This window comes from Lagopus muta, chromosome Z (genome assembly GCF_023343835.1).
Source record: "Lagopus muta isolate bLagMut1 chromosome Z, bLagMut1 primary, whole genome shotgun sequence".
In the NCBI taxonomy this organism is placed as follows: domain Eukaryota; kingdom Metazoa; phylum Chordata; class Aves; order Galliformes; family Phasianidae; genus Lagopus; species Lagopus muta.
This window is the reverse complement of record NC_064472.1, coordinates 29,323,300-29,346,656: the sequence shown is the minus strand read 5'-3', so window position 1 is coordinate 29,346,656 and position 23,357 is coordinate 29,323,300. Positions and strand designations below refer to the sequence as shown.

At 35.7% G+C, this 23,357-nt stretch overlaps 1 protein-coding gene across 14 annotated transcripts in view; it reads left to right on the top strand.

The window, feature by feature from the left end:
• Positions 1–23,357, top strand: part of PTPRD (protein tyrosine phosphatase receptor type D) — a 1,217,200-nt gene that overhangs the window by 1,139,760 nt on the left and 54,083 nt on the right. For all 14 annotated transcript variants that reach the window (XM_048930990.1, XM_048930989.1, XM_048930988.1 and 11 more), the window contains 2 exons: positions 8,426–8,549; positions 20,942–21,117. In XM_048930990.1, coding sequence (XP_048786947.1) covers positions 8,426–8,549; positions 20,942–21,117 — 300 coding nt within the window. The remainder of the gene's footprint in view (positions 1–8,425; positions 8,550–20,941; positions 21,118–23,357) is intronic.

Below are 23,357 nucleotides of genomic sequence, written 5' to 3'. Positions count from 1 at the left end.
CTTGCACTGCATTTATGAAATTCTTATAAAATAGACTGATAGTGGTCAACAGATGCCATGAAAATTCTGTAATATCATAACATAAAAAAATAAACATACAATTTCCTGATACACATTCACTTTTCAACCACAGCTTGTTTGGCTGGTTCCATTACAAACAAAACAGTGTTTTAATTTTTTTTTTTCTTATCTTACTTTAGTTACTACTTAGAAAGTATTACTTGTCCCATAACCTGTATGCATCTTTTCATGTTATTTGTACACATTGTCTTCTGCAAGAGTATTCCCTCAACACCTGTTCCCAGGTGTTTTTCTTCAAACTGACCAAAAGCAACCTCTCTCTTCACTACTTTGACTACTTCTTTCCCAAAAGGCGCCCATCTACATATTGTCTCCTCTCCCAGGCCACCTTTGGAGGCCTAGGTCATGAGAGGAGACAGGACTATTTTCTTAAAACATTCCTAAATTCAACTCACAGATCTTCATTTAACAGATAGAAAGCTTTTGAAAAGCTGGGTTTTATCTTCTTTGTTTTTGTTTTTCCTCAACAGTGTTTTTCTTTTGTGAGCAAGAGGATTCATATGTTCCTTTTTGTGCTACTTGAAATCTAGTTGAGAAAGAATGTAAAATGTCCATTAGACAAATGTGAAAATTACACACATGTGCACCTTGGTTTTGAAAGGAATACATGGGGTTAATATGACAAGTTGGTAAAATATGTATTACAGAAAACAAAGTGGCTGTACATTATAAGATAGTATAGGCTTTTTTTTCTCAAACAAAAAAAAAAAGGAAAAAGAAGAGAAAAGAAGAGGAAAAGAATGAAGGAGAGGAGAGGAGGAGGAGAGAGGAGGAGAGCGGAAGAGAGGAGGAGAGTAGAATTTCAGAAAATAATGTGGTAAAATAATGTCTTATCTAATGTAGACGATTTGACAGTTTTGATGCAATTGATTGAAGGAGTTCATTCTTCTACATGTATTAAGAAACTATTTAATAGTGTCTTCTTCACTCTCCTCCTACCCCAGCTCTTAGAAGGGAAGATAAAGAGAACAGTGTAGATATCTATTCTTGTAATTCTCTCATAACTTTACCTTGAATACCAGCTTTCCTGGTAGGATAGAGGAGAAGCCATAAGGTTACAACTATTGCAAAATTTAAATAAACCTATAATTAATCTTTTTAATCAAGTGGTTGTAGTTCTTCTCAATAAAGTTCACTTCTACTTATAAGTAAATTTTCTATAATCCTACTTTAGTAAATAACACTTTAGTGTTAACTTGCAATATTCTAGCCTTGGAAAAAAAGTTGGTTTACCTTGTTACCACAACATATCATTTACGTCATATATTTATTTTGTATTCTTTATCTGAAATAGAAGTTTTCTGACTGAAACATATTATTATTAAGCTTCTTCTGGCTCTGGCAGTTTCAGTGGGATTTTAATGCAGTTCAAGGCTCCATATGGAGTTCACAGCTGCTGAGCGGAAAGACATATTCAAGAGACTCACCTTTATATATCATATCTTATTCTTAAGCTTTAGAATTTAAAAATAAAGAATGGTCATGGAGATAGGACTGAATCAGAATATTAAGATGCTGACTATTTTTATGCAATATGTGTATTAGACTACTAAAGTAATTTCCTCCTGTCACATAGAACAGAAAATCTATTCCTCCAAAGCAGATTCCTGTGTCTTGTGTAGTTTCGTACTTGTCATCTGAGATCTGCTGTCATTCATTGCTTTACACCCTTAAGAGATTACATTCAGAATCATACTTTTTTTTTTTTTTCGTGTGTATGTGTGTGTGTGTGTGAGAGGATCTGTCATAGTAACACAAAGGTTGCAATATTGGCCTTTGCATGTTATTTAGAGTGTGTTCATGATTTTTAGAGTATGTCTGTATGTATGTATGCTGGTTATTTAATAAGATAAGCTGTATATTATCAGTCTTTAACACTGATTACTGGAAAAACTAAAGGTGTATTTTGATTCTGCTGAACGGTGCCATGCTAGTTAGTTTTACTGTCACTTTTCAATATCAGTTGGAAGGATCTCTGATGAGAAAACAATTTACTGAATGTACTACATTTCTTTTTATATCTCAAGCTTCAACAAGATAAACCCTGGACATTACTAACACATGGTGTGTTTTCTATGGAAAAAGCAATTATAAGGCTTATTGGTATAAAACACTTTAAAAATCTATGAAGATCAGATAGCCTACTGAATGAATCTGTACCAGATACAGGTGCACTTAACTTCCATATCATTACAGATAATACTGACCTATACGCAAACATGAATTCACTCTCAGGAAAAAAAAAAAAAAAAATCTGTCTCATCTGTTATTACAGTAGCTTCCTCAGTAGTTTTTGTTTGTTTGTTTGTTTGTTTTTCTAAAATTCAAAACAGCATTTATTGATATTCTACATTTGTACTTTCATAGGATGTGTTCCATTTACAAAGAAACAATTAGTGTAGTCAATAAACTTTTAACAGTTTTTGCCTTTTTATTAATACCACATATGTTGTTGCTTTCACAGAGGTTTTAGATGCTACAAAATTTCCAGCTACAATAGTCTCTGAGCCAGTAAGATAGTTAAGAGTGACAATTTTGAAGACACAGTGCAAGAATCTGAAATGGCAGTAGTCAAGATTAATAGTAATGTATTATAATCTTACTTTGTGCTGTGAATGCCTCTTTGGACTAGGACCGTTTATTTATGCTTATATAATTAAAAGAATATTCTGATACAAGAAAGCTGATGTTAATATACTGTAATGCTAGGTTTTGGACTGATAGCTAATGCTATTTGCCAAGAAATTCCATGGAGATTGTTTTAAAATCCATGTATTATAATAAATTTCAGCTTTATTTTACCCAACCAAAACCACAGGTATATGAAGGGAAAGAAACATAGTCCATTTCAGTAAGAAAAATCATTCAAGAATATAGTATATAGAGATTGTTATATGTAAATCTTAGTTTTATAAGGTTGTTGTTTGTTTTTGTTTTTTTAAAGATTCATCTGCGTTTTTTAGAGTGTTTATGCAGGGAAAAGAAGAAACCAGTGGAGAAGGCTTTTAAGATAGTTTCTTAAGCTGCATGGAACAAGTCTTATTTATTCCTTTCACACACACACACAAAAGCAATGTTGACAGCATTTTAAAAACATGCTGAAAACTTAAAGCAGCACCAATGTTCACTGTGAGACTGTTAAAAAGTTATAAAGAATTGCTTTATTTCACATACTCTTCCAAAACAAAACAAGAGGATGCTTTAATAACAGGAATATTGAAACTAAGCTGTTCTTTTCATTCTTCATCTGCTCCTAGCACTTTTTTCCTGCTTGAAGTGGAATATAATCCTCTGTTTTCAACACTTAATTATTTCTAACATAAATGGTTATGATATCACTCGCAGAGGATTTTAATCATAGATGGAAAATAAATGAATTTCATCTTAAGGTGGAAGACAAATACAAAATGAGTTCGGAAAAACTTTTTCTATAGCACTTATGTAACAGAAATTCACCTTCAAAGTAAATTTTCCTCCTTAAGTGCACTTCAGTAACATATAAATGTACCTTCTTAGATGCCATTGGAAAATGGCTTTATGCAAATCTCATTTTGTCATAGGATTATTGCTTGATATGATATAAGAGGAAATATCTTTGTTCTCAAGAGGAACTGGCAAAAGCTTTAGGTGTGGTTCAAGCTGCACCAGGGCAGATTTAGGCTGGACATTAGGAAATACTACTTCTCTGAAAGAGTGGTCAGGCAGTGGAATGGGCTGCCCAGGGAAGTGGTGGAGTCACCAACCCTGGAGGTGTTCAAGGAACGTTCGGATGTTGTGTTGAGGGACATGGTTCAGTGAGAACTATTGATGATAGGTGAATGATTGGACTGGATGATCTTTTAGGTCTTTTACAACATTGGTGTTTCTGTGATTCTGTGATTCTGTGTTTATGTCTGCTTTTGAACAGTTTGCCATTTTTCACTGAGATTCAACAGGAAATCTCCATGCATTTTCAATTCAATTTCTAGGACCAAAATGAAAACCCATATGTGAACACCAACAAAGTTTTCATGGAAAAAATATGGATTTGTCCCCTATATCCCTTGAGAATGGCAGCCTTTACTGTATGCTGTGAAAAACTCTACCTTAGAAGCAAAATATAATTCCGTGGGCATGTTCACATGAGGTTGTATTAATGTTCAAGCATTATGTCTTTGTAATGCAGTGTGGAATTCTCATTCTTTTAACTAGTTTCCTGCATAATATAATACTATCTTCTTATAGATTTATTAGCTATATGAAATTCTTAGTGCAGTTGCTGACACAGATAAAAGAAGGTGAAAATGTTCTGTTTATAGGTGGTTGGGTTTGTGAAACTTCTGTAGTAACTAGCAGTGTCCCCTACACACAAACTCAAACCTGCTGGCTCTTCATTTGTTGGTGTAGCAACCCTTACTAGAGCATTTTTCCATGACAGCAAGCATCTTACACCAGGAAGTTTATTGTTCTCCTTCCTTTCTCAGTATTGCATCAGTATATACTCTCAGGTGACTCACAATGTTAGCAAGGAACATTTGCTTGAAGGAAAAGTTCATAGTGAGCAGATGTAGAGATTAGTGTGGTGAGTCCTTCAGAATTCTTTCAGAAACACTTTCTTGTTACCATGACTCATAGTAAAGGAACTATTTTGTGTAGGATGCATCATATACATATTTCTCAAGTATTTTCCTAGTTAGAGTTGGTTTTTTTGTTTGTTTGTTTGTTTTTTTTCTCTCTGCAGCCAACCGTTTAGAACAGCTGAAAGATTAGTCAAAGCATGGGAGGGTAATAACAGTATTATGGATATCTTTATTTCCTTTGCACAAAGCACACATACTCCACACTTATATTAGGAAGAAATCTGGTTCTTTGTTAATGACAGCTTTATTGAAGACAAGCTTTCAGAATGAATATACTAGAAATCCTATTAAAGTGCCATCCATTAAACCATTAAACCACTCATTAAAACTGTTAGTACAGACTTGTTATTCATGAGTTATCAGTTTTTCACACTTCTGAAGTGTGTCTGCCAATACCGTTCTACTCTTTGTTCCTGTATGGCTATTAAATCTGAGGAAATATAGATTGACATTCTTTTGCCAAAAAAAAAAAAAAAAAAGCATTTATTGGGACAGTTGTTAGGCCACAAAGCGGTTTGGATTGGTGAGAAAAGGAGGAAAGATTAAACTGCAGGCCCATTTGCTCCATTTTGATGTAATTTATGCTAACTATGTCTGCATGCAGGACTCAATCATTGAGATACACCATCTCACTATACATCACACAAAGACGTAAGTGTGGCATATAGTATGCTGCTGTGTTTTAAACATCCTCATCTACTTCTATAAATAGTTGACAAAGAAAGATACTGTTTGATTTTTTTCAAGGAATGGAAAACATGCTTTAGATCACCTAAATATTAAGGACTGAAAAATAGAAGAAGAATACAGAGCAGATAAGTTTAAGCTTTAAATACAAAGTATTATTAATAAATTACAAACAAACATAGGTAACTATTAGTTATTTATATATTAACTATATATTAAGCTACATATTAACTATAAGTGTAATACAGATCTGATGTTCTTTCAGATAATGGGCAAAAATCTATTTAGAACATGATTTTCTAAGTGTAAACAATTATTAAAAAAATTGTAAAGTATTCATCATATATAAATTTACTTTAGTAAAAACAGTGAAGATCAGGTATAGTATATCCTTCTGTTCAAAACACAAGAAATGCACATCAGCATTACTTCTTGCTGGGGATGCATGTAAACAGTGTATTTGTGTATGTACCTCTCAAAAAAAAGTAGTAATGCTTGGCCTAGATGTGATTTATTCTGGGTCAAGTAATTGCTTTATTTAAAAACAAAACAAACAAAAAACAAACAAAAAAAACCTGCTTATGTACAGTTCTTTTAAAATATTTTGAATATCTTTCATTTATTTTGGAATTACTATCTTCTTCATTATTACTAGACCTCTGAATAAAACACATGTAACTATGTAAAATATTGAAAATATAGCCAATGAATATCCTGAACAAGTTTCTATATTCATAGAAACACAGAATTGTTGAATGGCTTGGATTGGAAAGGACCCTCCCTCAGCCTTTCTTTATAAGAGGGGTGCTCCAGCCCACTGATCATCTTCATGGTCCTCCTCTGGACCCCCTCCCAGCAGTCCTGTGTCTTTCTTGTCTTTACATAGGGGGCAACTTTCCCACTTCTCCTACCCTGCCTATATCTTCTAAAAACCATTAAGCCTCAACTGTAGTGTTGTAGTATTCCATTTGTTCAATTCATTCCAACATGTTTCTGTGATCATGATTTGATCATCATTTCTAATTGCACTACTGTTTCCGTCTCTTTATTTCCCATGATGTATGCATTAGTGTAGAGACACTCAGCTGAGCTACCAACCGTGATACCTTCTTGGAGGGACCCTCCCTCATTTCTTATTCCCTGTTATGTCTTGAAGTGGCTCTGTTCCCTGATTCTTCTTTGCCTCTTTGAGTGGCAAAGTCTAGAAAGTCTATCTCTTTATTCCTTCACATCTAGTTTAAAGCTTTGTTAATCAATCCAGCCAGCTTGCTTCCCGGAAGATTGTTGCCTCACCCAGTCAGTTGCATAGTTGCATCCTATCTTGTGTCAGCATGTCCTATCTCTCAAAGTTGCATCAGAGATCATAGAACCCAAAGTCGTGATCCATACCATCCAGACATCCATTCATCCATACATCAAATAATTCACCTGATTTGTTTGCTTCCTTCTTCTTTTTTCCCATTTCATAACAGGGAATACGGAAGAGAACACTGCCTGCAGGCCTGATCCCTTCAAAATCTTTCCAATCTTTCTTTAATGTTTGCACAGGGACTCTGTGACCTTTGTGTCAGGCATTCAGAAAATAGGACTTTTCGAAGTAATCTCAAGAAAGAAGCAACATCATTCTCACAAAACTGAAAAAATATAAGATATATAGATTCTTAAGAATCATGCATATATGTTGATGAAACACTTCTAAAGTCTCTGATGATACAGAAAGTAAAAAAATATTTGATTCATTATGACTTCTCAATGTAAAGTGACTTTTTATACAGCCAGTAACATGGTAGACATAAGCATGTACCATCTACCATTTATTTAGCATTTGCACAAATATGTATATACATCAATCTTTGAGAAAACAGTACAGCACTGAGTTCTCCTAGTGAAGCATCAAGGAATAGAGTAAAAACTTCAGTACACATAAACCTGTTGAGGCCAAAGGTGCTGTACTTCAGTCAGGGCTATCCCAGATATGTGTACAGATTGAGAGAAAAATTCATTGAGAGAAGTCATGCACAGAAAGACATGGGGATCCTGACAGATGAAAACCTTGACATGAGCCTGCAGTGAGTGCTTGCATCCCAGAAAACTAGCTGCACCTTGAGCTGCACCAAAAGAAGTGTGGCCAGCGGAGTGACCAAAGTGGTTGTCTCACTCTCCTCTGCCCTCAAGAGGCCCTACCTGGAGTACCATTTCTGGGTTTGGGGCTCCCAGCACAAGAAAGAATACAGTTGCTAGAGTGGGTCCAGAGAAGGGCCATGAAAATGATCAGAAGACTGAAACACCTCTCTTATGAAGAAAGGTGGAGGGAGCTGATTTTGTTTAGCCTGGAGAAGAGAAGCCTTCAGAGAGATTTCATTGTGGCCTCTCATTTTTTTAAGAAAAATTTATAAAGAAGATGGAAACCAGCCTTTTAAATGGGAAGATATAGATAGGACAAGAAAATAGAAAATCAACAGTCATTACACTTTCCCTTGCTCCCTGATTGGTAATGATATGAAGTGTTGGTCTAGAGCCAAAATGAAAAATAACAATAATAATAAAAGAAAAAAGAAAAATTTGTCAGAAACAAGATTTTTTACTTTTGGAAAAATTTATCACTTTTTATTTAGTAAGCAGGATACTGAGTTGTTTGAACATGTACCTTTTGTAATAGATCAATTTAAAAATATTTATCCACCTTCTTCCTGGTGTTTTTAGGATTTCTGACATTTTTTTCATTCCGTGTTATATTGCTCACTTGCAAAGCAATGAAAAAAAAGTGATGGATAGTGTACCCTTGACTTTCTGAAGAGAAGGCAGTTACCTTGGATTTGAAGAGCTTATAATTAAAATTTGTGATGAGAATTTCAGATGCATAAAATCTAAATGCTGTACGATATGCTACTAGACGTGCCAAAGTAATAATTTTCTTTCAAAGTCAAAATGTTTTCATGGTAAAGTGATTGGGGCATATCGTTTGTAAACTTCATAAATACAGGTATGTAGTGTTTATATAAAAATTTCTGTTCTTCCTCTCTTTTTCTCTTTTTAAGTCTATTGATCCCGGTCAACAGTTTACATGGGAACACTCTAACCTGGAAGTAAACAAACCAAAGAATAGATATGCAAATGTAATTGCATATGACCATTCTCGTGTTCTACTCTCAGCAATTGAAGGTAAGGAGAACTTTACAACTAAATTAAATAAATACTAAAATCCACTGTAATTCTAGCTCCAAATATCTTTGCATGTACAAATAAAATAAAACAAAACAAAATAAAACAAAATAAAATAAAATAGATTTTTAGTTAAAATTAGTTACTGCCAGTACATTTCTTTAATGACAATCCTCTGACTTTCATTTGCAGTAGTTCACTATGAAACTGCACTAAAATTGACACAGGGTCACATACAGCACCAAATGATAATAGCACCAAGTCTCTGCATGTATCCCAAAGTGTTACCCAAAGTAAACCATCATTGCTGTTTATTTGTGCTATTTCTGGAGAACAAGTAGAGCAATTGTAAATGAATTAAGGTTCTTACCTAGCAACAGCATTTTCAATATACTTGATTATAGTGCTTCAGTTGCTTAATCTAGGAAAATCAATCTATTCAACTTTGTGTTTTCAGGGGAAATATAGATATCTGTATTAAAACTTTATTTCTTTTTTGTTTATAAAGTGAATATTAAAATATTTAAACAAATGTACTTATGCAAACATTGTTGGAAATTTACTACCAAAATTTTGGCAGAGGAGTATAATTACTTTCATTTTATCTTTCTTGGTCATGTAGCTCCAAAAATATGAACATTTTAGATTCTTGACTTAAACTGTCAAAAATGATCAGCCTTAGGTATTTTATCTGTTTTAATAAGAGCTAAAGCAACAAATTTCTTGTTTTCACTCAAGGCTTTTTTTTTTTCGTACCAGTTTTGTCTTAATATTAAGCTTCTTCCAGTATGTGGCCAGATTTTCATTTTATTCTACATCATTGACAGTTATTAAACATGGTCAGAATAAAACAGCTTATATATTAAATTGGAATGGTTTATATGAGAAAGAAAATTGTCTTAATTACTTTAACAATGCTTGTGTATGATATATAAGATCTTGGGTATTCAAGGTCATAGTTTGAAACTAATATGTTACTAGTTTAACTGCAGAGAATTTAGATTTACAGTTATAAACAGTTTCTTTTTGGCTACCTCAGATTTGATGACATTGGGTACAGAGGGGGCAATATTTATATTCAACAATTTTATTAACAGCCGCTTGGTATTGAAAATAGCAGTGTCAATGACTGAGGTTTAGATCTTTACTTACTGCAGCTAGGTTTGAGGTCTTGATTATACAGATAAGAACTTCTCAAAGATATTAGAAAATTCAGTGGTAGACTTGAAGAATTTGCACCTGGTAATCTTCATACGTTTGTTCTGTCTCTGAAGCTTGAGATGTAGTATTTACAACATTATTTTTTAATGGCACAATATTTTGCACTGTTTAGTAAAAAAAAAATAGTAGTGGTATAGAGCACTGCTGCCTCCTGATAGAACTATGGCTCAACACTGATAAAATGTATTTTAATTTGTGTTATATTCAGTGCAGTTCAAGAAAAGTATCCCATTCTGTATCACTGAAGAAGAGAAGTGGATACATGGTCAAGAAAAATCAACAATTGGACAGCTGTTCTAAATTGTTATGTAAAGTTATTTGAACAAAATGTTTAACCTAGGAATAAGTCTGTTCAACAAGATTTTCACAGGGCAAAGAGTTGTGTAGCAGAGGGAGAAGAAAAAAAGAAAAAGAAAAAGAGGAAAAAGCCTAATTGCAAATCCATTTATTCATTAATTTTAAGCAAACCAGACTTCTGGGGTTAGAAAGTTCTGCCAGGTTGCCCTTTTTCTCAATGATTCATGAAATTTGGCTCCCTGAAGCAAAACCAAGTTACTTCAAGAATAAGAATAAAAACCTTAGGGGAAAAACAAAAAACAAAAAACAAAACAAAAAAAAATCAAAGTAACAGAAAGTATCGAATTATACAGTATACTTGTTAAAATAATAAATATTAAGAATATGAAAAATAAATAAATCTCATTTATGAGTACTGTAATGAGCAGAGGCAATATATATTTATAATGTTTCTCAATGTCATTAGGAAGTTAACACTTCCAACACTAACACTCACTGATTTAAATAAATAAAAATACAGTAGCCTTATGGATGTCAGTGTTGGACACAGAACAACAAATGAAATTTTGATCCATCTGGTGCATAAATTCCCTACTAGGGAATCATAGAATCACAGAAGCAAAGAATAATTAAGTTAGGAAGGGACCTCTTGAGGTCATGTGATCCTTCCCATCTGCTCTAGTGGGGAAATATAGAGCAAGTTGTGTAGGAAGAAGGCTTTCAAAGATCACCCAGGAGAGAGACTTCACAACTATCCTGGGCAACCTGCTCCAATGCTCCATAACCTGCACAATAAACTCCATCCCGTGTTACAATTTGTGTCCATTGTCTCTTGTTCTGTCACTGGATATCACTGAAAAGGGCATGGTTCTGCCTCCATTGCATCCTCTCTTCAGGTATCTAGATAGATTGATAAGAAATCAATATTTTGAATATCATTAAAAAAAAAGAAAAAGTCTGTAGGTTACTATACAAGTTAATCAGGGTCTAAATTTGGCCTTCACTGCACTGTGTTACAAATATATGAAGAATCTTTGGATTTCACGTATAATTGTTATCTGTAGTAATCTGGAGGCAGTAGGAAAACTAATACTGACAATGAGCCACGAGTAATCAGTTTACTCTTTCTAACTTGTATTCTACACCTAGTCACTCCACCATGGCTTTTAAGAATAAATAAGAGAATAATTCCTTCGTAGTAATTTGTTAAAATTACCTGAATCCTGAAGCACAAGAGTTAGTGACTCAAAGTATTTATTTTGGCATCTTTTATAGTGCTCATTACACATGCAAATGTTCAGAATTTTATTTTTGTCCTGTTTTCTAGACTTCTATAATTGCCTATAGTAAGGAATTTTACCACGTAAATGCTCACTTTGTAATAAATATTTTTATATTTTTAAACTCAATTTTAAATTTTATTTCATCAGAGTCTTCTTGGAATGAAAACTCTGAATAGTTGTGGTAATTTGAACTTCCACCTGAAGGAAAACTTTGCAAAATTTCTTTTTCCATGCATTCTGGAAATTCCATCTCTCATGTTTTAGTCTTTGGGTACATCAGAGAGGGGCATTTGAAAGAAAAGTGAAATTTTCTATTATAATGAAAAAATAAAAGAACATATTGAAGTCTACTGTATTCATCTATGTGAATCTGAGTCCAAAATTTACAGATTAACAGAAAAACTAGACAAACGTAAAACAGCAAGCTCTTTATTCTTTATCCTCTAAGGAAAAAAAAAACTCTGGGGAAGAAAATGATTAAAAGTTGAGTATTTTAAAAATGATTGCCAGTTCTTATAGTAGATGTCCAAGACTTAAGGTCTGCCATATGTGGCATAGCTTTACAAATGTCAGTGATGAAAAAAGTAAAAGATGTCTAAATCTATCATATTTTAGCAGGGTATAGAATCATAGAATGGTTTGGGTTGGAAGAGACCCTTAAAATTATGAAGTTCCAACCCCCCCCTATAGGCAGAAATACCTTCCACTGGACCAGGTTGCTCAAAGCCCCATTCAGCCTAGTTTTAAATGCCTCCAAGGTAGGGGCATTCACAACCTTTCTGAGAAACTTGTTCCATTGTCTCAACACTCTCACAGTAAAAAATTTCTTCCAGAGATGTAGTCTAAATCTGCCCTCTTCCAGTTTAAACTCACTTTATGTTGTCCTGTCATTACATGCCCTTCTAAAAAGTCCATCCCCAGCTTTCCTGTAGGCTCCCTTCAAGTATTGGAAGTTCACTATGAGGTATCCCTGGAGCCTTCTCTTCTCCAGACTGAAGAGCCTCAACTCTCTCAGCCTCTGCCCATAGGATAGGTGCTCCTGCCCTCTGATCACCTTCATGGCCCTCCTCTGGACTTAGTCCAATACCTCAATGTCATTCTTGTATTGAGAGCCCCAGAACTGAAAGCAGTACTCCAGGTGGAATATTACAGGAGCAGAGTAGAGGGGCAGAGTCACCTCCCTTCACCTGCATGTCACTCTTCTCTTGATGCAGCCCAGGATACAGTTGTCCTTATGGTCTGCCAGTGCACATTGGCAGCTCATGTTGAGTTTCATCAACCGACACCTTCAAATCCTTCTTCTTAAGGCAGCTGTCAAGCCATTAACCACCCAGCCTGTATTTGTGCTTGGGATTGCCCTGACACAGGTGCAGGACCTTGCACTTGGCCTTGTTGAACTTCATATGAGGTTGAAATGAGACAGAAGGCCAGGCACAGAAGTAAGACTGATGTGTCCTGTTATTCCCTTCATCTTCCTTTTTTCCCTTCTTGAAAATGTAGGTTATGTTTCCCCTTTTCCAGTCAGTATAAAATTCTCCAGACTGCCACTACCTTTCAAATATGATGGATATAGGCATGGCAGCTTCATCCACCAGTTCCCTCAGAACCCATGGATGGATCCCAGCAGGTCCCATGCACTTGTGCACCTTAATTATTTTTTTTTTTTATGCGACATTTACTGAATTTAAACTTCTACTACATCTATGACTATAGCATAAATGATTTATATAATGAAAAAAGTAAGAACCTACAAGTATTGTTATTAATTTGACTGTCAGTTAATAGTCTATTAGCATCAAGTGTTCAGGTCATGATCTCTAGATTTAGAAAGAAATCTGGTCAATATATATCATTAAACAGCTCTGGAATATGAAAACTATTCTCACTTTCTCAAACTGTAGCCACATTGTATTCTGTTAAAAAATATAATTAAATATCATTTATCTTCCACAAGTATAGATGGCTATAAGAACTGCAAAAGTATTGCAATGATAATAGGTTATAGAAGAATGATTTAGAGTATACTTCATCATGACAATCTCAGAAGCAATGCTTAAAGAAGTTGCATGGGTATAATGCTGGCCTATGAATTCGCTTATGGTGTTGTAATGTAAGAACAAAAATTGAGTAATTTATTCTTCTTAAAACTGATTTTTTTCATGTATACATACCCATCTGGAAGGCTTCAGCAAAACATCTAATTTTTAAATGGAGAATGAAGATTTGGCACCTCACAATTTACAATGCATTCATGTTGAAACTTGTTGAGGGTTTTTTTTTTTCTTATAAATTCTGACTGATTGCACATATCTTATCAAACCAGAAATCACCTCAGTTCATTTAAGTAGAGGCACTGTGGCCATTTTAGTGCAACATTTAGTTACACAAACAAGAGGATATACCTAACAAGAATCATTTGTCAAATTAGTTTAGTGCTACTCATTCTCAGAGCTGGAACATCTTTAAATCAAGTTTCAGACAGCTGTAAACTAATCACAGTATGATGACTTCATGTTGAATTTGGGTATCTGCTGTGCACTATCATGCAAAGTATTGATATCACAGTGTACTATGTCACTGTGCCGTAAGAATGCTGTTATTTGTGTCTCTGCACCATATAAGCCATTTGTTTTCATTTTGCTTTGTCTTAAAATTAGCAAGTTAAACATATGTTATGTTTAATATATTATATAATATATATGTTAGAATAATTATTGCTATGAAAAGCATCAGTGTTTTTTTCTTAACAGAGCTTTTTGCTTTCCTGGCCTGTTTCTCGCATATTCTTTCTAAGAAACTTTCTGTGTTTCTCACCTTGCCTGCAGATATCCTACATCCTTTAATATATAGTTCGCATGTATTCCTTACATTTCACTTTTTCCATATTTTCTTGTCTGCCTCTTTCAAATATTTTCCTTCTCTCCTCTACACAGTACCTTTCTTTGTCCTGCTTAATTTTGCTTATCCTGCAAACCATTATTTGATATTCCTTTATTTTCAAAATTTACTATAATTCAACATTTCACTCTGAGAATCCATATCTGTCACCTTCATCCTTTCTGTCTTTGTCAGATTCTTGTAGTCCTAACAATCTACTGATTTTCTATCACTTATTTTTTCCTTTCATTACATTAAGATGATACATACTGTATTTTGCAGTCTTAGTAAAATATTTTAATTTTACCAGTGTTCATTCTTACAAATAATTACTTTATTCTCATTACCTATAAGGACTTAAAGTTACAAAAAGTTGCTTATAAACATTTGTTACTGGTATCTACTAGCTACTCTTAATTTGGTTTTGCTCTGATATGGTTCAAAGTACAGATATTTATTTAACCCAAGAGTACAACTTCATCAGCATTTTCAGTTTGTCATTACATTGTTCTTGTTTACAAGCATTTAATCGTACTTCTTCATACTCTTTTTATGACTAACAATACATCTGTTAGAAAAGCAGCACAGAAACAGAGCTCTAATATTTTTTAAATAGAAAGACTGTCCAGAATTTAGAAGTTGTAAAGGCTTGAAATACTTTTATGATTTGGTTTCAGTTTGTAGATAAAATATAAAATCTAATTAAAGCTATTTAAGACTATAACTACCTTCAGATAACCGAATCAATAACTCTGAGGTCTGCTTTATTAGCTTTGCAGCGAGGATCCCTGTGTGTAAAGAGACGAACAATACTGACACATCAGTTCATGAGTACAGACTCACCATAAAGTAATAGATATAGCGTTTAAGTGCTTTTTTCAACCCTTTACACTTGAATTCTGTCATTGGCTGATTTTATTTTATTGTTCATTCACTCTTTTTCTGTAAAAATTCAACTTTAATCTCTTGAGATATTTGAAAATAGGATATTGTTATAGCTCATCTACTCACTCGATACTGTTGTGTCTGTTTCCTGTCTGACAGAATAAGGAGATTGTGTACTCTGGTAATTTATAACTAGAGCTGAAAAGGTTACTCAATAATAGTTATAGTACAATTACAATCTGGAAGTTGACTTTTTATGCAGAAACTCTGCCTTGATAAAACTTGTAGAAGTCAAATCATACTTGCACTAGTTTAAAATAACACTTAAGGTAAGCCATTCTAAGTCTTAAGTAAATCCTCCTGATGCCAATAGAGTTAGTTGCAGGTCATATCAATATTACTGAAGGCAGAATTTAGATGTTTTGTCCCCTCCTTGACCCATGTTTTCATGGAAATGACCTCACTTAACTTTTACATCTGAATTTCAGTAATGATGGCAATTGCCTCTGTACATGTTGGTACGCCCTTCAGGCTATGCCAACTAACAAAGGTTTGCAGTGTACTGCAGTGAAACTAGTTACCATGTGATTGTTTTTTGCACTATTGGACTTGACAGATAATTTTTCAGCTTTCTCAGCTCAGAATAAGGTTATGAGCAGAAAAGGTACACCAAGAAGTAACATTTTAATATTCAGATTTATTTTCCTTTGATAATTGTTTCTGCTCGGTTAGTGTAGATATTTACATATGTTTAGGTTTGGTAAATGTTATTTTTTAACTATACACACCTCATTAAATCACTTAGGATAACACAGCCTCCCTTGAAGGCCTTGGTTTTGTAAATTGTAGCAATGTAGTTGATGAAGGAAAAATCAGTGTGGCAAAGTGTGAGACAGAAAGTTAGAATAGGAAAATGGTATTACAGTATATACAGGAAAATGGTATGACCTGCTGGAGGGGAGCTCTGCGGAAAGGGACCTGGGTGTCCTGGTGGACGACAGGTTGGCCATGAGCCAGCAGTGTGCACTTGTGGCCAAAAAGGCCAATGGCTTACTGGGGTGCATTAAAAAGAGCGTGGCCAGCAGGTTGAGGGAGGTGATCCTCCCCCTCTACTCTGCCCTGGTAAGGCCTCATTTGGAGTACTGCGTCCAGTTCTGGGCTCCCCAGTACAAAAAAGACAGGGATCTCTTGGAAAGAGTCCAGCGGAGGGCCACGAAGATGGTGAAGGGCCAGGAGCATCGCTCTTATGAAGAAAGGCTGAGTGAACTGGGTCTGTTCAGCCTTGAGAAAAGGAGACTGAGAGGGGACCTGATCCAGGTCTATAAATATCTAAGGTGTGGGGGGCAGAATGGCGAGGCCAGACTGTTTTCAGTGGTGAGTGGAGACAGGACAAGGGGAAATGGCCAGAAACTGGAGCATAGGAAGTTCCGCACAAACATGCGCAAGAACTTCTTTACAGTGAGGGTGACGGAGCACTGGAACAGGCTGCCCAGGGAGGTGGTGGAGTCTCCTTCTCTGGAGATGTTCAAGACCTGCCTTGATGCCTACCTGTGCAACCTGGATGCAGGGAACCTGCTTTGGCAGGGGGGTTGGACTCAATGATCTCTGGAGGTCCCTTCCAACCCCTACAATTCTGTGATTCTGTGAAAAGAATTTGGAACATAATGTGGAACTGAGATCATGCATATAGATTGCCATGAAGAGACTCAATGCAAAAAATGAAAGTAATACTAATGGGATAAAGGAAACACAAAATGGACCTGAGGACTGAGACCTATAGGAGTTTAATCCTATAGAGTCCTGTCTACTGCTAGTGAGAATTCTTAGACAAAAATCTTCACAGTGTGAATATTGTTTAGATAGTTGGGGTTGTTTTTTTCCATGAAATGAATAAGCTGAGTCATGAGTTATTGCTCTGGGGCTGTAGTGAAGAGACCTTCCTTTTCATATCCCAACAACGTCCCTCTCTACTCGGCTCAGTCCCTCTCTACTCGGCTCTGTCCCTCTCTACTCGGCTCTTGTGAGTCCCTCTCTACTCGGCTCTTGTGAGGCCCCATCTGGAGTACTGTGTCCAGGTGTGGAGCCCTCAGTACAAGAAAGACATAGAGATTTTGGAAAGGGTCCAGAGGAGGGCGACTAAGATGATCAGGGGGCTGGAGCACCTCCCCTATGAGGACAGGCTGAGGGAGTTGGGCTTGTTCAGCCTGGAGAAGAGAAGGCTGCGGGGTGACCTGATTGCAGCCTATCAATACCTGAAGGGAACCTACACCCAGGAGGGGAGTAAACTCTTCAAAAGGGCTGACAACAGCAGGACTAGGGGAAATGGTTTTAAGTTGAAGGAGGGAAGATTTAGGTTGGATGTTAGGGGTAAGTTCTTTACTAGGAGAGTGGTTAGGCCCTGAAACGGGCTGCCCAGGGAGGTTGTGGATGCCCCGTCCTTGGACGTATTTAAGGCCAGGTTGGACGGGGTCCTGGGCAACCTGATCTGAATATGTATGTTTGGTGGCCCTGCTAGGCAGGGGGGTTGGAACTACATGATCCTTGGGGTCCCTTCCAACCCGGGTGATTCTGTGATTCTGTGATTCTGTGAACATTCTTTTCATGCACCATAATGCCAAGTAATTTTGCAAAAGGATTTTTCTGGCTAAAGAACATGTAAGACATTTTATGCCTCTTGCTGAAATCAAGTGGAAAATTCCATTTTAACCTAGTTGTGTATTCATTTTCTTTGAAAACACCTATAATTATTAATCTTGATTATCCTTCTTGCATTTGTGATGAATACAATCTGAAAACTAGCTTTACTTTGTGGAATCAAATAAGCATTTGAGTTGGAAGGGACCCTTAAAGGTCACGTAGTCCAACTTCCCTACAATGAACAGGGACATCCAAGCTACATCAGGTTGCTCAAAGCCTGAGCTGAATGTCTACAGGGATGGAGCATTCGTCACATCTCAGAGCAGCCTCTTCCAATGCCTCACCACTCATCATAAAAAATCTTTTTCCTTATATCCAGTCTAAAACTCACTCTCTTAATTTGAAACCATTTTCCCTTGTCTTATCACCACAGGCCCTGCTAAAGAATCTGTACTCTTCATTCTTGTATCCCCCCTTTAAATACTGAACAGCTCCACTCTCTCAGCCTGTCCTCATAGTAGAAGTGTTCCACTCCCTGGAACAGGGTCTTCCTTCTATTTTAAATAATTATAATATATTTAATTTAGAAGGTATTTATTTCAATATGATTTATTGATAAATACAATATAAGTTGGTGAGTATTAACAATTTTAGAAATTTTGGAATTATTTATATTGAGTACCGGTAGTATTGGCTGCTGATATTTATAAAGATCATTCTTTACTGCACAGTTTGCAATACTTCTTATGCTTAATTTTCATGCTGAGTTGTGCGGTATCAGCTCTAGAGGACAGCTTTCCCATAAGATCATTTAACCACTTTACAAAGTGTTGTTTCTCTTTTTCATTTTTTCCTCAGGCTTTTATTTATAACATATGCTTCAAAGTATGATAGCAGTCATCATAATGAAATTCTAATTTATGCAGAAAACATTTCTTACCAGCTTTCTCAGTTCCTTTGGTAATAATACTCAGTTGGTGTAGATTTCTCCTGTTGGCATCATTTTACTTTTTTATCTGTTTTGTGCTAAAATGTTTTATTATCTTGATAAGGGAAGAAAATACGACATTCTGCCTAGAAATTGTATTTTCTAAGCCGTTATTTCCAATTTCCACAATAAGAACTCTTGTGTAAAGAAGTTAAAGTTTTCAAGAGTGAGGCTTTTGAACTCCAACCTCTTATGGCAGTAAATCACACTTTTCAGCTATATATTATGTTTTGAAGGTGATACATTTTATTCTGTTTTTCACAGAAGAGAATTTCAATCACTTCTAATAATAGTCAGCCAGTCTTCCTGTGTCCATGCATCCTGTCTGAGGAATGCCGTTTGTTGCCTCTCTTGTGCCCCTGAAGCTATAAAGTCTCCTGTTCTAAAACATTTTGTCAGGTTTTTCCTTTACTAGCACAGAAAGTCAAATCAAGTTAAAAATTCTGTTTAAATATATTTTGAACATAAAAAACAAGAAAACCTATCAAATTTATGGGGACATAAAGGCAAATTTTAATGCCAGACTATAGTTGCAGTAACTCATAATCTGAATAATTTCAGATTTCTTTTCTTTTATTATTTTGGAAGATATTTTCAGATATATGCCACTGGTTGTCAAGTAAGACTGGAGTACACACCCTAGGTCATTCCTAGATTGTGATCACCAGCAGAAGATGACTAATCAGAATAATTATGGAAGTTCAGCTTCTGACAGAAACCTTGAGAAACACTCCATTGAACTTATTCAGCAACTTGTGATTTATGTCAAAAGAAACTCTGTTTTTTTCCGTGAAGTGAAATACTGTTTGTGAAGTCAAAATAGTCACACCTTTAGAATAAGTCTGTGAGGTTGTACTACCTTGACTGCCTTATGAAACTGTTGGTGCAACCTGCTCCATATCCTGGGGCTGTAGACTTGGACGTAGTAGGTTGGCTGTGCAAACATAGGCATTAATTTTTAAACAGACAGGAAGTAACTTCTGTTAATTACATTAACATGCCTTTTGTAACCTGTTGTTACAATGCACAGTTGTGTATTTCAGCTAATTCTTCTTGGGAACACCTTAATGCTCAACACAGCAGTAATATGGGAAACACTGCTCAGGGATCTCACCTGCCCTGTGATCTCACATAAATATGTTGTCTTCTTCCAGTCAGCAGCAGCAGTAGTGACATCATAATTCTGTTTCTAGGCAGCATGCATATAGTCTGAGCCAACAGCTGGACCATTCACCGCTGAATCCAGTGGATGTGGGACTGATATAAATATGGCTATAATTACCTCTTTTTTTTTGCCAGCACTTCTGTTTTTAGTTCAGAGCAGCAACAAGATCTCCTCTACAGCTAGCATCTAGGCAGGCAGTATTTTATGACACATCTCTAAGTACAGCCATAGCAATCATGATCTCACTGAAATAACCAAAGACCAAGATCTGGCTCAACACCATGTGGGACTGTAAGTAGACAAAATGAGCAAGTGCCTACTTGCCAAAGGCTCTGGTAGGCATACTTGAAGTCCCTGTCTAGTCCAACATATCGGAGTCTCGGGAGAATGACAGTGTAGGTCCAGTGTGAAAGTATCTCTTGGCTTCTGTCTCCATTTCAAGTATTTAATTTCAGGCTTGTAAATGTCTGTATTTCATGCATACAATGTACAGAAGATTCCAGTTTTTTTACTTGCTTGCTAATTTTTGTTAAAATAAAGCTATTTTGTCTCCTGTTTATTGGGAAAAATGCATATGTCAATAATGTCAATAATCTGGCAGCATGAAATCTTTTTCTGTATTTGAAAGAAATGCAATAAGCTCAATGAGAGAGTTGACTGAAGCCTACTCAGTCAAGTGCTGGTGGGGAGGCTGCCCTGCCTGGTCAAGGGAGATGATTCTATGTGAATAGGTGACAGCAGGCACTGACAAACCAGCTTGTGCATATTGCTGTTTTCACTCCCAGGTTTCTCCTCCTATATATTTTCAGACTTCTTACTTCCTTATCAAATTGGCTCATTTAATTAAAAAGAATGGATATTCCCAGAGTGGCGAGCATACCCAAGAAGCTGCATGCACTCACTTTCAGGAACGTATGTATTACATGATATACAGCACTTTCAGATTCTACAGTTCAGCTTTGTAATAGGATTTTTAGCTCTTGCACAATACAACTTCAGAGAAATGCTGCCCAGTATGTTCATTCTTCTTTCTTTGCAGGCATACCAGGAAGTGACTATATCAATGCCAACTACATAGATGGATACAGAAAGCAGAATGCATATATAGCAACACAAGGGGCATTGCCAGAAACCTTTGGAGACTTCTGGAGAATGATGTGGGAGCAACGTGGTGCAACTGTTGTCATGATGACAAAATTGGAAGAGAGGTCCCGGGTAAGGAAAACATATACATACAGCAAAACACAAAGTTAATAGTATTGTTCTACCTGAGAAACAAGCTGATAGGGTTGGGATTGTATAGCCTGGAAAAGAGAAAACTCTGGAGAGATCTTACAGCAGCCTTTCAGTGTTTTAAAGGACACTACAGGAAATATGGGATGGACCACTTCATTAGAGTGCAGTGGTAGCACCAACAGTAAAGGTTTTTAACTAAAAGAGATTAGACTTCGATGAGATACAAAAAAGAGATTCTTCACTATGTGGATGGTGAAGTATTGGAACAGGTTGCTGGGGGAGGTTGTGGGTGCCCTGTCTTTACAGGTGTTCAAGGCCAGCTAGATGGAATGATGGGCAAAACGATGTAGTGGGAGGTATCCCAAACAATTTCAGGGTGTTTGGAACTGGATGATGTTTAAGATTTCTTCTAACAGAAATCATAAGATTATATGATAAATCATTTCAGGTAAGATTTTTCTTTGTTTCATATGTGTTAGTCTGCCTCCAGCATATACACAAGAGCTGACCTTTTTTCTTCAGTTGCTACTGTTTAGAAGTGTCCAAACAACAAAAATCACTTGCATAGGAAATGTTAGTTTCATCTGTGAAATTACAGTCACACCATTTATTTGGTAGAGTTTTTATCCTCTGAAAATCTTGACATCTCTTGATCCACATTGAATTTTGTTGTTCTTCAGTCATCTGTAATCACTAGGAGGTGATTGAAAGACTGAAAGCATTATTTGTTTTGTAATATCAATAATTATATCATATTGTGATAAGAAAATTCATGTATGTATGCATTCAATTTTCAGTTTTGTGTGGTATAGATTACACTTAAGATCACTGAGGATTAAAAATATAAGAATGTTACTGTAGCACATTCTGGATGCAAGGAAAACATAAATAATATATGCAGTAATGGAATACAAAATTCTCTGTGATACTTCAAATAAAATTTTAAAGTTTATAAAATTAGGAAAGCAAAGAACTAAAACATTTAATAATAGAAGTGATGAATGGATATTAGTATAATGTAAGGGGAAATAAAAATAGTTGGTTTTCTTATATACAATGTATAAAGATGAAATGATGGAAAGAGTGGCCACAGAACACAGCTGCACAAAGGTTTATTAGCAAGGTCTGTATTTCATGACACACATTAGTTCTAATCGTAAATACTTTTTGGGGCAGAGGAGAAGAAAGAAAAAGAGGAAATGGTTAGAAAAAGCAGAGAAGGTGATCCCCCCAATATTCTTTTTCCAAAATAATTCTGTATATTATATCAAGACAAACTACAACTCCTCTTTGGTTGTTCCTGCATATGATGCTGTTACTGCTGATGGGAACGTGCACTGATTGGAGAAGGTTCTGCTTTAGGTTTACTGCTGAACCTGAAACACACAAATAGGTCCCGCAGTATAAAGCAGAAGTTGTAGCCAAATGTAGAAATCAGAGGTGAGAAGGAAAGGGTGATTCTAACATCTGTAGTAACTACTTCCCATGGGAAACCACTAAAAGAATCAGGATTTGCAATTAATATGAATGCTGAGCAGAATAACAAACATGAGTGTTAACATAGAAAAAATATTACCACAGAGGTCTTGGGTTACATGCTCCTGGGAGCCTCTGTGAAAGGGTAGAGATCTGCAAGTGAGAAGCAGGATAAAGTATTGCAAATGGAAGGTCCTGAGAGATACAAGATGTGAAGGAAACAAAGGCACTGGACAACATACGTAGAAAGTTCATGAAGGAGAGAAATAAATTAGGGAGGAAGAGAAAAGATTTAGAAAATTTTTTAAATTAATAAAAAGTGTATAACTGGAAAATAGCTGATATTTCAGCAACTCATGGATGAGTTCCATTTCAAAATTATGATGTATTTCTGCACGTATATTTGGAATATTAGAGAATGTAATGTGTAGTCACTGATGTTTTTTGTGTGCTTAGATACACATAGTTGCAGTGATTACACAATTGTTGAATCTCTTGGCAATATTCATTCATTTATGGAGGCTATGAAGTATATATATATATTTACTCTTAACTTTTTTTTTTTTTTTTTTTTTTTAAATAAAGTACTTATTTTTCAGGTCAAGCAATGTGTATCATTATAATTATAGAACCACTTTCTGCTTGTACATGGGTGTACCTGTTGGCAAGTAGAAGAGAGTAATTTTCAGAAAGTTACAGTTTATCTGGAGACTACAGGCCTTAGTGTAGGTACTAAAAGTTCT